Genomic DNA, 18652 nt, shown 5'->3' on the forward strand with positions numbered 1-18652 from the left:
GGCATGAGGATTATTTTGGACTGATTACTTTTAAAAACTGCAGACAGGAAAGACTCTGAAAAGTAGAATTTACTTACCCTTTGTAAGAGACATCTACATTTGTAAAGTCAATCTCCATCTGTAAAGGTGTCTCCCTCTCTGTACAAGGAAGAAAGGGGGAATGACCTTATCTCTAGAAACTCTTACCAATGCAGAAAGCAAGGACTTAAATCTGCACAATAACCTTACTCTTGTTTACTGTATTTTTATGGTAATGTCCCATAACTGACTCCCCCCACCCCCAACATCCTCCTGTGTCTTTAGCTGAGGGTGGTATTTAAGGGGAGAGCTTCTGCCATTTTGGCGAGTTGCTCAGTTTTCCTGAGCCTCTCCCATGTATACATGTTATAAAGCTTTGTTTAATTTTCTCCTGTTATTCTGTCTCACGTCAATTTAATTCGTTTTCCAGCCAGAAGGACCCAGAGCAGGTAGAGGAAATGCCTTCCTCCCCTACAGTTTGGCGACTTGGACGGCATAAAATTTCACTGGCTGGACACTGCTCGCTCCTGGACTGCTGCAGCCAAGAGATCCTGGACCCGTGACGAAAGCCGGCAAGAGGTAAGAGTTCTTACCACGTCAGTCTCCCGGATCTCTGCCTGTGGGGTCCAATGGAAGCAAGAGTGGTGAGGGTTTTTTTTTTGCTTTTCTAAATTTAGATTAGCAGGAGAAAATTTGGGTGAGGCTAGCTTCTTGGATTCAGCAACTCTAGGATTTGGTTGAGTACTCATTGGTTGTAGATCTTCTTCCTCCCAGAGATAGTACTTTTCCTTGTCTGTGTCTTTTTTTGTTGTTTGTCATGAGACATTGGCATCTCTATAAGCCTGTTGTCTGGGCCTTTTGTCTTGTTCTATGTCTTGAGAGCTTGGTTTTGTGACCTCTCTTGTCTCTGCCATCAGAGGATGCATGTACAGGCACGCATCTTGGCGGCCAGTCAAGTAGACTGGGGTTCTGGGACACTCTCTTTATCCGGCTGTGTCAAATCTCAGGGGAGTTTGCCATAAGGGGATCCAATGGATTTCATAAGGGGCCTTTGTCGTCTCAACCTTTGTTGCTTGCTGTGCAATGAAGGCCTTTACTTTCTTAAACTATTTCTGCAAGTGAACTTTCTGGATAAGCTTATTGGTTGAGTCACTGTTAAGATCCTACTCGTCAACGTGGCGAGACGATGGACCATTTAAATCGGGAAAATTTCTAAATTGGGGGAAAAAAATTGTGAGAGCTCTCATCATAATTTTTATTGGTACCTATGAAAAGGCCAAATTAAAAAAGGAGACATATGCAAAAAAATGACTATCCTTAAGGCCCTGACTCAGGTTACGGCTGAATTGATGCAAATATAAAATTATAAGTGTTGATAAGATTATAAAGGTTAGAATGCTTGAGCTGATTTTATATAAAAAGGTTATATCAACTTTGCCTGAGTATGTTTTAAAATGTCTGGCTAGGCATACTTCCCTACCCAATATTATAAGACCAAGACCTATTGATAAAGTCCTGCCCACGAGTCCTGTCTCCATGCTTGCAGCTCTTCACTGCCCATGGGCCCTGATCCCACGTTATTCTCTGAAGAAAGGAGCACTACTACCAGACCTTGAGAGTCCAAGAAAAGTCTTTCTTCCACCTCCTCGGCTTGTTGAGCCCGCTTGCTTCACCGGCTTGTGAGCTGAAGTCCTAGTCTTCCCTGTGCCTTCCTCTTTTTCAAGGATGGATCTAAATTCACTTTTCCATCAGGAACCTTCTTGGACAGCTGTATGAATCCACGTTTGCTGCCCATGGCTACTCTATGGGGCAAACGACGGCATTCAGCCTGAAGAGATTCAGTACCTTAAGCATGAGGGTGATGAAGAACGAATTACTCCATTCCTTCCTATCTCTATCTCTAATATATAAATCTTACATGGGCACGGGTCAACCACTTAAGTCATTAGGACGGTTGTCAATCTCCAAGACTCCCATGGCAGGTTTCTTTTCCTAAGGCTGGATTGGGATCCCACCCTATGGCTCTTGACCACACTCTGAACTGTGGCACTCCGGTTCAAGGAAAGTACCAAACTCCAACCTTTGGTTGAGTATGGGAACCCCTTCTTGGGAGAACGGCTCCAGGAGGCAATTGGGTTGAATGTCCCCCAACCGGCGGAAAATTCTTAACTGTTTTTCTCTATTCTTTTATCTTTAGGACAATGCACCAGGCACCTGTTACTGCCAGGCATAACAGGAAAGATATACAAAGGATGCAAGGCAGGAAGACGCACCCATCACCCCTTGCTATCGGACCTGAGCAGAACCTGGACCTTCTGTACTTAACTCTCAATCCCGGGCACTGGGAGCCCCAGCCCTTAGCCAGCGCCCCCGGCCAGCTCCAGGTGTTTGCCTCCTGCTTCCCTGGCTCGCCTTGTGCTGGCTCAGGGACTAAGTGCACGGGCTGAGTGGGACTTGACTAAATATTTTTTTTTTTTGAGGAAGATTAGCCCTGAGCTAACATCTGCTGCCAATCTTCCTCTTTTTGCTGAGGAAGACTGGCCCTGAGCTAACATCCATGCCCATCTTCCTCTACTTTATATGTGGGACGCCTACCACAGCATGGCTTGCCAAGCGGTGCTATGTCTGCACCCAGAATCCAAACCAGCTAAGCTCGGGTCGCCAAAGCGGAACGTGCAAACTTAAGTGATGCGCCACTGGGCCGGCCCTGGACTAAATCTTCTAAGTATGTTGATGCCTACAGTCAGGCTCTGAACCCCTTCTCTGGCCACAGTCAGTTGGATACTCCCGTTGCTGCCATGGGGAATGCCCCAAGCATCCCCAGAGACTCACCCCTCGGGTGCATTTTAACTAGTTGGAAACGCTTTCAATTGGATGGTTTATGCCCCAGAAAGTCCATTTGGGAGAAAACTTGAGGGGTTTCTCTGCTGTTATGATGTAGTTAATTCCCAGGACTGACAGGAAAAAAAAAGGGGAAAAGGAAAAATGGCCATAAGAGCACCCTCACCAAAATCTAGCATCTTGAGTATCTTCTCCACAAATATTGGTAAAAAGGCTTAAAACATTTGGATTCATAACTGGTGAGCTTTGTATTAATGTACCTGATTCATGGCAGTAATTTTTAAAACAATAGCTGTGGAAACTCTGTGTCTGTGTGTCTATATGTGTTATATATGTGTGATTTTACCTCCAGATGGTATGGCCAAAATTAAGAGCTCTGTTTAATTGGTTTAAAGTAAGAGCTTACATAAATTCTAAATGTAATAGAAATCAACCCAATGTCTTTTAAGAATGAACGCAAAAGGCCTTTCAGGAGGCAGTTGCGGGAAGAATCTATAAGCTGAGTTTCCCAAAAGTGACCCTGTAAGCTCAAAGACAATAAAATATTGCCTTCAAAGTTCTGAGGCAAAATAATTCTCACATTAGGTTTCTACACCAAATTGTCAATTAAATGAGAAGGTAGAATAAAGACTCTTCAGACATGCAGACTCTCAAAACATTTCTCTCCCATCTCCCCTTTCTTAGGAAGCTACCAGAGACCATGTACCACCAAAGTGAGGGTGGCATGGGTCAGGCAAAGAGAGGATCTAACATGGGGCAGAGGTGACAGGAATTCTCAGGATGACTCCACATAGCAGAACTAGACAGCAACCCAGATAAAACTGAAACTGGGGCTGGGCCGGCCGCATAGTGGTTAAGTTCGCATGCTCTGCTTGGGGTCTGGGGTTCACAGGTTCGGATCCTGGGCATGGACCTACATCACTCATTAAGCCATGCTGTGGCGGCATCCCACATACAGAATAGAGGAAGACTGGCACAGACGTTAGCTCAGCAACAATCTTCCTCAAGCAAAAACAGGAAGATTGGCAACAGATGTCAGCTCAGGACCAATCTTCCCCACCAAAAAAAACTGAAACCAAAGGATGGATGATTCCAGAAGGGATATCTCCAGGAAAAGAAGAAAACTGATAAATACACGATAGGTTTAATTGTGGAAAACTGTGCTAAGAACTGTTTTACATGGTGGTTGGAGGGTAGAGGAAACATTCAACAGTAAGTTTGAATCAAACTAAAGAAATGAAAAATCAAGGCAATTATCAACTCTAGGAAAAAGAGCAAGTTATACAAAAAAATGGAAATGTAATTAAAGTACAATTCTTGGCTCACCAATGAACAGCATTTACATAATCACACTAATTACGGATCTGCTCAAAAGTTGTGCCATAACTAGATTGGGAGAATGTGGGGGAGAGAGAGGAGCAATAGATTATGTCTAAAATTGATCAATCTCTCCCATGCACTTATTCTCAGGAAGACATCTGAGCTGTGCTATCTAATATGCTAGCCAACAACCACATGAGGCATTTAAATTTTAATTAAAATTAAATTTAAAATTCAGTTTCTCAGTCTCATTAGCCACATTTCAAGTACTCAATTGCCATGTGCTGCTACCCTGTTAGCACGGATACAGAACATTTCACCATCACAGAAAGTTCTGTTGGACAGTGCTGTACTAGAAAGTGTACAACATCAAAACAAGGGAGTGAACCAAGAAAGAGAAAGACACTGGGTCTAGAAAATGAAAAATCAACATATATTACAGTGGTAAGAGGAATCTCTAGAACGAGTAATGAGAGACCCCCAGAGAGCTGTCATAAGGCTCTGAGAGCCACCAGTCCAGACTGAAGCAGGGGCGGGGCTCCAGGGTACCTCTTCAAGGGGAATCAATGGAGAGACTACATAACAGTCTGACCAGCCAGGAAGACTACACAGCTGGGGATGATTGAAATGATAGGTAGAGACAAAACCAAAGAAACAAACACAAGACAATTATTAAACCAGGGTAAACAAATTATTACAAAAAAGGAAACATAATGATAGTACATACTACACGGCTCAGCCAGGAATGGCAAAAATTGGTTAAAAGATGTAAAGAGTGAATCTGATGTCATCCAAGTTATGACATAACTGGACTGCAGGAGGTAGACATGCATGTGTGAGAGAGCAGGAGACAGAAAGAATGCAAATCTTAAATCATCAGTTTTCACATAGTTAAGTCAACAGATAATGCATACCATGGAAAAATCAAGATTTAGCAATATCAAGATGTCTTTTAAGGATGTAAACACTAAAAGGATATACCAACAGAGTTGAAAGTAGCTGCCTGTGGAGAATAAGAAATGGAAAGCAAACCGTAAAAATACTGATGCTTTAACTTACGTGTATACGCAACACAAAAATTAAAATATCTACATTGTTTTTAAATTAAAAACTAAACTGATTAATCAGATTAGTAGTATATGCATACTCATTAGAAATATGGAGATAAATGAGTATTTTCTTCAGGGGAGCAAATTGGGAGTGGTCCAGGGGGCAGCTGCTTTTGTTAAAATCCCTCTAGCGGGGGATGGCCCCGTGGCCGAGTGGTTAAGTTTGGCAGCCCAGGGTTTCGCAGGTTCGGATCCTGGGGGTGGACAAGGCACTGCTTGTCAGGTCATGCTGAGGCGGCGTTCCACATGTCACAACTAGAAGGATCCACAACTAAAATATACAACTATGTACTGGGGGGATTTGGGGAGAAAAGGCAGAAAAAATAAAGCAGATTGACAACAGTTGTTAGTTCAAGAGCCAATCTAAAAAAAAAAACCCTCTAGCAGTATTTGAACCTACACTTTTAAAGCTCTTATGTGCATGCATCACTTTGATAAACATGACTAACCAAAAGCAAATGATGTAAAAAGAACCTTGGCAGTTCCTTAAAATATTAAACATGGATTTACTGTGTGACCCAGCAATCCCACTCCTAGGTATCTACCCGAGAGAAATGAAAACGTATGTCCACACAAAAACGGTATACAAATGATTACAGCAGCATTATTCATGATGGTTCCAAATGGAAACAACCCAAAATATCCATCAAGTGATGACTGGATAAACAAAATGTGGTATATCCATACAGTGGGATACTACTCTGCAATAAAAGAGAAGGAAGTATGGATGCATGCTACAACAGAGGGGAACCTTGACAAGATTAGGCTACGCAAAAAAGCCAGGCACAAAAGACCACATAACGTATGATTCCATTTATATGAAATGTCCAGAGAGGAGAAATAGATAGAGACAGAAAGTAGATTAATGGTTGCCAGGAACTGGGGGTGGGAATGGGGAATGACAGCTAACAAATATGATGTTTCTTACCGGGGCAATGGAAATGTTCTAAAATTAGAACATGGTGATGGTTGCACAACTCTGTAAATACATTAAAAATCATGGAATTGAACACTTAAAATAGCTGAATTTCTTGGCATGTAAGTTATACCTTAATAAAGCTGTTTTCAAAAAAGCAAATGATGAAGTCTGTTTACAAAAGAGAACTTGCAGACTATAAGCTAATTGCTTTAATAAGTTATTATTATAACAATCAAGAAAGGTTGGTGTTATTACCCCCCTTTGACAGATAAGGAAACTGAGGCACAACGAAGGTAAGCAACTTGCACAATTAGGAAACAGCAGAGTTAAGAAGAGTGAGCAAGCGCCCTAACTAGAGTTCACACAGCGTCTCCCATCTCTGAAGAGCTGTGGGTAGATCACAGGAGGCCTGAATTCAAGCTCCTTTAACCCCCGCTTCTGTGCAACCTGGCCACCGCGGATGTGTAGAGTGCTCTTAGGTCAATGGATGACCTCTGAGTAGCCCAAGATTTTCTGTCTCTCTAGAGACCAGCACTGTGATATTGTGCTTTATAATAAGAAACACATATTTGCTCTTAAGTCTCCATTCCTGGCTTACAGCTCCCAAAACCCTTGGAATTTACTAAGTGATAAAAGCAATGGGAGCACCTTTTGTTATAATAGTTGGGCTTTTGTCATCACTTCCTGAAGTAGCAGCAGAGCCATAAAGGCAAAAGGAGTACTCATAACAAACCCCTTCCAACCACACCTGAGTTTATGTTAATGAGGTAACTTTTGGAAAGCCACTAAGGATGGGGGCTGTTGCCAGGGAAACGAACCATGATTAGAGGATTGGAATTTTCAGTCTACTCCCCTGACCTCCAGGGAGGGGAGAGAGGCTGAAGGTTGAATCAATCATCAATGGTCAATGATTTGGTCAATCAAGTCCTTGTAAGTAAGCTTCCATAAAAACCCGAAGGACAGGGTTTAGAGAACTCTGGGTTGGTGACCACACGGAGGTGCTGGGAGGCTGGCACCTCCCAGCTCTGTGCCCCTTCTCCCATACCTTGCCCTATGTATCTCTTCCATCTGGCTGTTCCTGAGTTACATACTTTTATAATAAACCAGTAATCTAGTAAGTAAAATGTTTTCCTGAGTTCTGTGAGCTGCTCTAGCAAATTAATCAAGCCCAAGAAGCGGGTCGTGAGAATCTCCGATTTATAGTCAGTTGGTCAGAAGCACAGGTGACAACTGGATTGGCGTTTGGGGTCTGAAGGAGGAGCGGAGGGCAGTCTTGTGGGACTGAGCCCTTAACCTGTGAAGACAGTGTCAGGATCGAGTTAACTGCTGGGTGGTGCTGGAAAAAGGACGATACATCAGAAGCATGACATATAGAGACTCCATACGAGCAAGTGAAACGGGGGCTGGCCAATCTTTGCCTTAGGAGGTCAGAGGTAAACAGATGTTACCTATTTGAAAATTAAACTGCCTCTCTCTGGGGTGGCTGGGAAGGTGGGCTTTGGAGCTAGTCTCCCTGAGTACCAGTTGCAGTTCTGCCACTCAGCAACTAAGGGGCTTAAGTGAGGCAAGTTACTTAAATCTCTCTGTGCCTCAGTTTCCCTGCCTCTAAACTGGGGAAGAAAAGAGAACCTCTTCTAGAGACCTGTGAGGCACTTAGAGCAATACTAAGTGCTCAAAAGTGTTTGTCATCAGCATTATTTCGTCTATGTATTTAACCTTGTCACCGAACTGTGCAGAGCCTGCCTTTCCTCGGCTTTGCCACATAACCGCCCTTTGGCCAGCAAGTTCTCTCGTCTACCATGGTGTTACCTGTTGGTGACGGGTAAGCAAAGTCCTTACCACACACCTTCACTGACCCAGAGAAAATCAAAGCCCAAAGAGGTCCTGGCAGTCATCTGGTCCAAGTCCATCACTGTACAGATGGAGACAATGAGGTTCTGCACAGCGGAGGGGCTGCCCCATCCACAAGCTGGTCTGCCTCCCGCGGAGGCCTGTGTAATGTGATTATCACACAACACTCTACCCAACAAGTTTTTGTGCCCCATCATCTCCAGAGAGATCTCTTGTCCATCTGGCTAAAGAAGTAGATGAAAAAGGGCACAATGTGGTGTTTAAAGACTGTCCAATGCTAATTACAAATTACTCTATTTGAAAGATAGCAAGGAAAGCATTTTGAATCCTCCTTCCTTCTCCCCAAACTTCTATCAATAGAAAAAAAGCCAGTTCTTTGAAAGCTGCGAACCAAACACAACAGTTCTGTAGACAACGGTTAAGAGGTAGGCTTTTTTCCAGGGAACGGCTAGAGTGTTTTTGCCTCTTGTTACCTTGGTAACCGCTACCTTGGCGCCCTTGTTGATGAGCTGAACCACATTCTCCACTTGGCCTTTGTACGCGGCTATGAGAAGGCGTTCTGAAAGCGCGGCAACCGCATCCTGCTGGCTCATGAATTAGGAGAGAGAGAGGTTTTCGGGAAAGCAGTAGACAAATTCCTTCAGCTCAACAAGACGCCACTGGCCCGGGCAGGCACCCCCGGGGAAAGATGCTCCCGATCATTGGAAGGTGCCTTTGTTACCAAGCCATCTTCGGGACCTAGGGAGTGCAAAACAAAGCTGCCATCAGCACCACTCAGCACACAGGACAGTCCCCACCTCTTCTCTCTGGTTTTAGGGCATTCTGCTGATTGCTCATTGCAGGGGAGGGGCGCTGGGGGAGACAGGACGAGCGGGAAGCACACTCTGCACAGCAAAGCCCCTGAAAGCCCAGTGGAAAGCAGCAGAATGTGCCAACCTCCCTTCTTTCTTCCCCTCACGGTCATTCTCCAGAGGACGGGGCCAGAACTGCGAGGTCTGCGCTGCATTTCCGATCTGAGTAGCAGAGGCCTGATATAGCTAATCCCGTAAATATCACCTGGTTTCCAGACCCGCCTTCGGCAGGTAACTACTGTGTACAATCACAAAGCGCCTACTGGATCACGTTTTGTGGGCCCACCACAGCTAACATGCCAATTCCCCTGGCGGGTTAGGAGCCCATGGAGCACACCCCACAGAGACCCAGAGGAGTGGGTTAAACCCTTGGGGTTTTCTCCCAGCATTTACTTCAGTTTTCTTCCTTCATCCTTTTCTCACTGTAAACAGTGCAGTTTTCTGAGTCTGGAACAGATGGAGAGCTCAGTGCAGGCCTGAGCCACTTCCCGGTTTCAATTACTCCTGGAACAACCCACCTTGGAACAAGATGGATGCTAGAGAAACACTGACAGTGTGCACTGCCAACAGTACTAGGAGGGGCTAGTCCCTTGGCTTTCTTGCTTAACAGGAGGGAAATAAATGGCCTATTAAAACCACCTACAGGGACACTAAGCCCCGACTCAGAGCAGTGGTCTGAGATAGTAACTAGTAGTAAACTTAAGCTCTCCTTTCCACCAAATGGCCAAATGAACAGAATTTTAAAGACTGACTCCTTCCTGGGCCACCATTAGAGCAACTAAAGCCACTGGTAATTATGTCAAAGGTGAAGGGTTCTTTGGGCAGAAGGAGGAATGCTCAAGGATCTAATCCACTCCTGCCAGGCCAAAAGGAAGTGAGGGCTTCTCTGCTTTTTAAACGCACTTACTAAAAATACCAATACATGCAAATGGAAAGAAAACGCTGTGCCAAAGGAACCCTATTCTTCATCTCTGACCCTACCACATATTCTAATTCTGAAGGCCCGAAAGATATGTGTTTTTCAGTTGCTTCCAGGCAAACCCAATGCTCCTTTCAATCTCCAAAGATTAAGGAATTGGCCATGATATGACTGGGACAGGTCTGGACTGGACCCCACTCTTAACTCTCATTCACCATGACTTCCAGGCAGGCCATTTCACCACCTGCTCTGGGAGGCTAGGGTTAAATGCTCAGACGTAAAACAATAGGACTGTGGTGAGGATTAAAGATGGTATTTTATTCTGTGAAACTATTGGCCAAATGTGAATATTATAACTTCAGAAAGATAATTCTTATTCCCCACAAATTGTGAATTATCAAATTCTCACACTGTTGTCCATCTTTTGCCCAAAATGCGGGTAAAGAATAGCAGGGGAAGAGAGAAGGAACCCTCACAAACTCATCCTGCTCTGATTACCAGGCTCATCAGAAGCACAACAAACCTGGAGAAGGGATGCTGTTGCAAAGCAGAGCACTCCTCCGTTAGCCGCGGTCAGAGATCTCCGGGATGCACCAGAAATCTTTGCTGAATGAATGAGCCAATGAAAAAATGAAGTTGAAACAAAAAAGAGAGACAGAGTCGGAAACGCCTTTGGAAATTCCCAGGGTCACGGTGAAAGTCTAATTTGGGCTCTGTTTTCCAGACTGTTCCACAGTTTGGAAGTGGTTTGTTTTTGTAAACAGAGGACACCTTGTCTCTCTTTATTCAGGTAATCATAGTACCTCCAAACCAACAAACTGAGCTTCTGCTCTATTTGCCCCGTTCTGCAAAAGCACTCCAGACTCAGATGGCAGGAAATACAGACTATTGGCCACCGCTTCCTGAACGCTCTCCCTCCCACAGCCACATTCTTCTCTTCATTTACTCATTTGTTACCTCTGTGCACTCTGTGCACCGAACCCGCCACGCTCCCATGCCCAAGCTTTCCTGCAACGGGCATTTGACTGTTTCAAGTACAATGGCCCAGTTCATACAAATATTATTATGGCTAAAATTTCACTCATTTCACTCCACAGCTTAGCTCCTGGGGACAGAAATCTCCTTGCTGCAACCTCAGCGCAGCCCATCAGCTGAGGTCACGAGCTCCAGACCAGCAGTGCTGTCTGGTCTCCCTGGCAACAGATGCACGGTCTGCCAGCCTGTAGTAACTGACAGCCCCTCCCCTCCCTCCCTCCTGTCCCACGCAATAAATGCAGCCTCTCAGACACCCAGAGGAAAGCCACTTATTGCCATGGCTTCAAGCTACTGAGATAGCCTCGTTTACATAATTACCTTTGGTAAACAGCCCTTTACAAGTCCAGCACATTACTATTCCTTGTTTTTTTAAAGACAGAAAAACTGTACAGTTGTGAGAAAATGTTGGCCAAGCAGAAATGTTGTTTTTGTTTTTGTCCTGTTTTGTTTTTGCTTTTCATTTACAGCTACATAAGAATGAAATGCTCTCCACTCCCCATCCCACCCCACCCCCGCGACCACGGCTAGCACACAGCCCACCGGAGGCATGGGGCCGCTTCCAGGATAGGTTGCCCCTGGGATTCTGGATACTCCCCCTACCTGCGTGGCACAGAAAACTGCCTGCAAAATCAGGAACAGAATCCCAGGTTACCAGTTCCTAGTCTGCTGCTAGCACCATCTCTTTTGTTCTGGGGTCTCTCAAGTTCATTCTCAATTTAAATCCAGTAACAGCCTCGTTGCTAGGACTTCCCGTTGCATTTACACACAGGGTGGGTGGGAAGAAATCAAAGTGGCTGAGCCTCCTGTTCTGCTTCCTTTCTGCACCTCCAGCCTTGGGTGGGGGTGCAGGCCCAGCTCAGCTTCCTCTCCACCTTCCTCATGATGACTCCCCTAAATCCTTGGTATCCTTACCTCCCACCTACAACAACAATCCCCATCCTTCTGGAGTGAGGGATACTCAGCTTCTCATCTAACACCTCTGAGCTGACAAATCAGGCCAGGTGGAGGTAGGCTAGGAGGAGAGGTTTACGATAAAGAGGCATAGAGGACCCCCAACAATGAGTGGGGAGGGGAGAGGAATAGAATGGGAGGGGAAAGTCTACAATCCACGAGTTAAACTGCACTGCCAACCTGTTGGCTACCCAAGTTTAGCAGCCCCATTCCTTCATTAAATCTGAGCCTTCTCTTCCAAGTAGCTCAGCTGCCATTCAAGACACTTCCCATGGCTGGCGGAGAGGAATTTCTTCTGCCCTAAGTCTATTAATCACATCACTCTTTGTCACGATGCTCACTTTCACAACAATCTGGAGAAAAACCTTAAATGCAAACACGCTGCCAGTTCTTTAAGCAGAAATGAAATAAATGCATGATCATAAATATGCAGTGAGCATCCAGAAAGGGATTTACCTTCCTGAGAAAGATTTCTCGGCTTCCGCCCAGCCCACTGCCCCATTTCCATTGCGCTCCAATTTGCCAACGCTTTTGTCTCTCATCACTGATGCCAGAGGGCCACACAGCTGCTTGGTCTGTGATGCGATCGGTTTTCTTTTTATAGAAAAAGGTCTAAGAGGTTTGCTTTTGCTGATTTCTTGAGGCTTTACAACAAAGTCTCCTGATACCAATATCCCAAAGCCACTGCATTCAGTCTCAAAATAGGTAAAATATTCTGGAAGAGACATGCAAACAAAAGTCCCAGCCAGGCACTATGCACAACCCACCCAGAGATGGTCCACAGGCACCCAGGACTGGTGGTTAGGGAGCACCTTCAGTTACAACAATTAGCTTTGCTCCTACTGCTCCAAACCCTGTGTTGAAGAGAGACTGTACTCACATCCGGGGGTCTGTCCTCCCCGTTCTACACATCGTGTTCTGTTGCAGTCAATTCTTCCCTGGAGAGATCATTAGCTTCCTAGGGCTGTCACGCCCAGTGGGTCTGCAGTGATTTACGTTACAATGCTTCCTGCCTTTTTCCCTTGAGCTTCCTCTGCCAACACTGGCCAAATCACATCTAAAAGCTTATTAAGACATCCTTCCAGCTCGCAATGTTTTGTGTCTTCCTAGTCTGATCGTCACAGCTTCTGAAAGTCTCAGGTCTTCAGATTTTGTTGGACTGCTCCCTCCTGCCGGCAGAGGACCTGTAACACTGCCCTCATTGAAGAGTCAGGGAATAATTCACAGATGGGCGGAATGCTTTTGAAAGATGCTCAGATGACAGAGAAACCAAGTTTGCATTCTCTCAGCAGTCATGCACAGAGAAGAGATGAATGTGCTGGTTCTAAGGGAGGTAGGATGCAGCAACAGTCAAAATCTGTAACGAACTGCCTTTATCATACCAGTTAGGGAAATGCTCACTTTGTGGGAGCTCACAGAGGAGACGCAGACACTCCACCCTCCTTGGCAGAGAGTTCCAGCACAGTGACTGCAGCAGCGCAGGAGACAAGGGGCTGGCTGAGCAGCTGTTCTCGACGTTTGTAAACCCATAGTTTATCTCACAAATCCTCCTCTGAACAGAGTCTCTGCAGGGAAGGGGGAAGGGAGCAAACAGGGAGCAAAGCAGCTTCAAGTGCTGTCCACAGCACTAAACATCATAGGTGTCTCCTCGGACCACTTGTTGAGGAAACAGAAAACCAACTTGCCAAGTGGAGCGATCATAGAAAGGAAGAGGGTTTTCATTTTGACCCAAGACAATATCACCACTTTTTCTTCATTTCTAAAGCCAGAATTGTTGGTCCTGGAGATGGGAAAATAACTCTACTCTGTCAGTGCAAACCCCCTGAGCATCCCCCCTGCCCAAGGCCTCGCCCCCACTTTCCTGAGGGTGTGGGCTGGGACTCCACTTTGACCACTATGTGGCTCACACCAAGGCCAGGAAAAGAGCCAGGGACTCAGGCAGTGTGCTGCAGAGATGGAACTCCACTGGGAAGACGAGTGTCAGCAGAAGGACACTCTTATTTTCACTACACCACACTCATACTAGTTCACGCCAAAATGGTCCCTCCTGGGACACTGCAGTCATCATGGGAGGACAAGTGAGGTTAGAAAAGAGATGAATGTGACTCACTCCCTACTTTGAAGAATCTCATCATCTGGCCCTGAAAAGCCTTGATCAGGGCCCAAAAGGCCAGATGCCAGAGAAGGAATGCAAACCAAATGCGACAGAAGTATAAAGCAAGAGGTGGTTCATTTCCCAAAGCCTCTGGGACATTTCCTCCTTCTGAGAATACACAGTCCACAGGGAGGGACCCTCAACACAATACTATCCATGACAGGACAGCACTCATTGCTCACAGAGCCTGCTGTCCACCAGGGCTATCTGCAAGACAGAAACCATAGAGGTGGAGATGCGCCTTTTGGGCAAGCCCACGACTCATTCTACACACCCCACTGCTGCAGAGGAACATGTATGCTTATTTCCTGAGCCACGTCAAGTACAGCAACTATTCTCTTCTGAATTTGACAGGTAATGAATCTTCGAAATAATCACCTTTACAAGAGGCATATAAAGGCTGTGGCAGTGAGACCTGAATGACATCAGAAACCTATGGCATACCCTACCATCAAGAAAAGCTGCTAACAAATGTAAAAATGATATCAGAGGCATAAGGACATATCACTGAATAAAACTGTGGCTGACAGGAAGCTGTGACGTAGAGACCTCCCCTTTTCACATAGGACAATCATCTCTTGTTGGCTGCTGGGCACTGCTGGGTCACGAGAGCCCCCAAGTTGGAGCTGGACACAGATTACATAGCAAATGACCCACACGCTCAAAATCCAGACCAAGAGTCATTGCTGAGCCTCCTGCTGCCCCATCTTTCCCCAGACAAGATGAGCACACCCTCACCTGTGTCGCTACAGTTTTCTTCAAGTTCCTCCTATGGACTGAACTCGGCCCCCAAACTTCATACGTTGAAGCCCTAACCCTCAGTGTGACCGTATTTGGAAACAGGGCCTTCAGGAGTGTACCCAGTGTGGTGTAATTAAGGTAAAATGAGGTCATAAGGGTGGGGCGCTCAACTGATAAGGATCAGTGTCCACCATGGAGTCTCTTCTCTCTCTCTCTTTACCCCGCAACCCCACCTGCTCAGAGGAAAGGTCATGTGTGGACACAGAAAGAAAGTGGCCATCTGCAAGCCAGGAAGCGTCCTCACCCAAAACTGAACCCTGCTGGACCTTGATCTGGGACTTCCTGTCTCCAGAACTGTGAGAAAATAAATTCCAGTTGTTTAAGCCCCCCAGTCTAAGGCATCTTGTCATGGCAACCCAAGCTGACCAAGACAGCTCTCCCACAGTAACTGCTGGCATGGGCTCAAGGTTGGTCTTCCTGGTTAGACTGGACTCCTTGAGGGCGGGAACCCTGTTTTGGTTATCTGGCACATAGTTAGGCTTTAATGTCCATTAAGTGGATGATAGAAAAACTAATAATCAATCGCTTTTTCTAATCATTAACTGGTCTTCAGGAGCCTGTGGATCTCATAAGAAACAGAGGAGGTGCCAACCAAGTGAGCGAACTTTATTCCTTTCCCCACAGACGAAGCAGGCTATGGCTCCAGAAGCTCCAAGAGATAACAAACAGGGCATGCAGTCATTCTCCTCTCTCACTTCCTCCCAAAATTGAGGACCACAGGTCCCGGGGCCAGAAGAATTGCTGATCTCAAGACAGCCCCTACACAGTGACACAGATCTGTCAGCACCCAAGCGTTGGACAGCACCACAGCCACCCCAGGAATTTTCTTCTCACTACACTCAATCTCTGCTGGGTAAAACCACAAATGCTAAAGACAAAACAAAACAAACAAAACCAAATTACAATAAAACCAATCCTCAGAAGGTAGTCATGATCCATGTATTTATATCTCGACTCCTACCCACTCCTGAAATCTGCTTTGATCTGGCTTCTTTCTGCCCCCAATTTTCCTACTAAACCATTTCTTGTTGATTTTGTGGTATATTAAGCATTTATTGAAGAGATGGGCACAAAGAACTATGGAAACTGGGAGAGAGATCTTTCTTGCTTGATGTGCTGGGGCGAAAAGAGGGTTTTGTGAGGTGAGAAGTGGGGGAGGACACAACAGAGGAAACAGCAAGAGCACAGGGAGAGTGGTCTGCAAGTGCGTGTCATGAGCAGGAAAGAGACTTTCGCAGCTGGAGCTTATAACACATAGGCAATGACCGGAGATGAGGGTGCAAAGTCAGGCTGTGGAAAAATTTTCACATCATGCCAAAGACACTGGACTGTACCTTGTCCTTGTGATGGGGAGCCCTAGAAGCTGGTAAGCAGAAGAGAGACTAGTCAGGTTTTTTCCCTACTTGGAGGTCAAGCACACAGGATTGGATTAATTATAATGATGGGTCCATGCTACACTTTCAAGACTGAATGTCCGTGGCTTGGTTTCTCTTCTTTCCTTCATTTCTTCTTTTATTCCTTCCTTTCTTCTTTCCTTCTTTCTTTTTATTTTAATTAATAGACTTTATTTTTTAGAGGAGTTTTAGGTTTACAGAAGAACCGAGCAGAAAGTACAATTTCCATATAGCCCCTCACCCATATCCCTTCCCCTGACGCCCCCCCAGTTTCCCCCCTTGTTAACATCTTGCATTAGTGAGGTACATTTGTTACTATTGATGAGTCAATATTGATAAATTATTATTAACTAAAGTCCGTGATTTACATTAGAGTTCACTCTTCCCGTCATTCAGGTCCACGAGTCTGCACAAATATATGACATGTATCCACCATTACAGTATCACACAGAATGGTTTCACTGGCCTGATGTTCCATCTATTCACTTCTCCCTCCCTGTCAACTCCTGACAAGCACTGATCTTTTTACTGTCTCCATAGGTTTGCCTTTTTCAGACTGTCATATAGTTGGAATCATACAGTATATAGCCTTTCCAGACGGGCTTCCTTCACTTAGCAATATGCATCTAAGGTTCCTCCATGTCTTTTCATGGCTAGATAGCTCACTTCCTTTTAGCGCCGAATAATATTGTATGGATGTATCACAGTATGTCTATCCATTCACCTATTGAAGGACATCTTGGTTACTTTCAAGTTTTGGCAACTATGAATAAAGCTGCCATAAACATCCATGTGCAGGTTTTTGCAGGAACATAAGTTTTTGTCTCATTTGGGTAAATACCAACGAATACAACTGCTGAATCACACGGTAGGACAATTATCAGCTTTGTAAGAAACTGCTATCCTGTCTTCCAAAGCGGCTCTAACATTTTGCATCCTCACCAGCTGGTTCTACATTGACCTATTGCCAAATGCAATGGTACCTTTCAGTTCTTACCTGTATGATTTCTTTGTTGCATTAGGCCCTGCTACCACCCCACTCTTTCATCACACTTCCTCCTCCTTTGGTTTCTGTGACCCACTCTCTCCTCATTCTCTCACCATCCCTTGGACTATTTCTTTCTCTCATTCAAGGGCTCTTCTTTCACTGGTCCCTTAAATGTTGCAGGTCCCTGAGATTCTATCCTTCGTCTTCTCTGCTCATTTTCTTCTCCAGAAGATCTCAATACACACACACACCCCCTGCCCAACACTTGCTGCCCACATGCTCTTCTGTTGCCTAGATACAAACTGCTTCAAATCTTCTTTAGCCTTAATCGCTTTCTCTGAAGCTCCGTATTTTAAACCCCCAACCAATTTAACAAACGTCTTACTTGGATGTCCGCTATCAACATGTGTATGACCAAATCATCATCCTTCTTTCTAACCCCATCCCTTTTCCTGTGTCCCCATCTTGGTGAGGGGCTCCACCTTTCATCTATCTGCCTGTTTCCCTAATCTGGAACACTCCCCTCATTCCTCTTATTCTCCTTTCCCCACCCCCACAGTCAATAAATTACCAAATCCTCCTGATTTGAGACAGCAAGACACAGAGATTAAAAATGCAAGCTCTGAAGTCAGATCACCTGGGCTCAAACCCCAGCTCAGCCACTTACTTTGGGCAAATTTCTTAATGATTCTAAGCCTGTTTCCTCATGTGTAAAATAGAAAGAATAACAATTACTACTTCACTAGGTTGTATCAAAGATTAAATGAGATAATACAGGCGCTGTACAATGCTGGCTCCTGGGAAGTGCTCAGTAAACATAAGCATGGTTGTCTGGCTACTACTTAAAGGTTCCTCCATCTATTCTCTCTTCTCCAGTTGCACTGCCACTGCCTTGATTCAGGCTGTCATCCTTTCTTACCTCAACTATCAGTGGTCTCCAACTGGACAGTGAAGATGTTTCTTGGAATTCTGTTTGTGATTGTCTAACCTTAGAAATTGGGATGAGAGAGGTGAAGTAGGTTTCAGCTTCTGTAATGGAATCTGCTTCTGTAGCTCAGTCTTTACCTAGGGGAAAAGTAGAAGCCAAGGCCAGGATTCAGACAGTGAGTGTACTTTGGCTCAAAATGTATCCTCAATAAAAGACAACTTTATAAAAGTCAACACAATCTGGCCAGATTTTTGTTGGTGTTTCTTAAACTTGACCCTCAGGAAAGACAGAGCCACTGAGCCAACAGTGGTTAAATTCTCTCTCCTCTATCTGGGCCTCAGAGATCACTGGTCCAATGAGAGATGAGCTCCCCCTTCTGATGTGTCAGTGTTAGAAGAAAGGGACCAACGAGAAACTAACCCTTCTCCTCCAGCTGGTTTCAAGACGGCGAAGATGGAGAAGAGCAGCTGAGCTGCAATGCAGGAGGAGTCATTAACACCGTGTTTATCTGCCAGGCAGTGGTTTGCTGGGTGGTAGAGCCTAGGTGTTTGGTGCCAATTATTTTATCTTTG

The 18652-nt window shown here is 45.2% G+C and overlaps 1 protein-coding gene across 8 annotated transcripts in view; it reads right to left on the minus strand.

Annotated features, from left to right (window-relative positions):
* Nucleotides 1-18652, minus strand: part of ANKRD6 (ankyrin repeat domain 6) — a 176702-nt gene that overhangs the window by 55526 nt on the left and 102524 nt on the right. For 7 of the 8 annotated variants that reach the window (XM_046676233.1, XM_046676232.1, XM_046676228.1 and 4 more), the window contains one exon: nt 8532-8796. In XM_046676233.1, coding sequence (XP_046532189.1) covers nt 8532-8651 — 120 coding nt within the window. In that variant the 5' untranslated portion in view covers nt 8652-8796. The remainder of the gene's footprint in view (nt 1-8531; nt 8797-18652) is intronic. The other variant, XM_046676224.1, reaches the window with a different exon arrangement.

This window comes from Equus quagga, chromosome 11 (genome assembly GCF_021613505.1).
Source record: "Equus quagga isolate Etosha38 chromosome 11, UCLA_HA_Equagga_1.0, whole genome shotgun sequence".
Classification (NCBI taxonomy): Eukaryota; Metazoa; Chordata; class Mammalia; order Perissodactyla; family Equidae; genus Equus; species Equus quagga.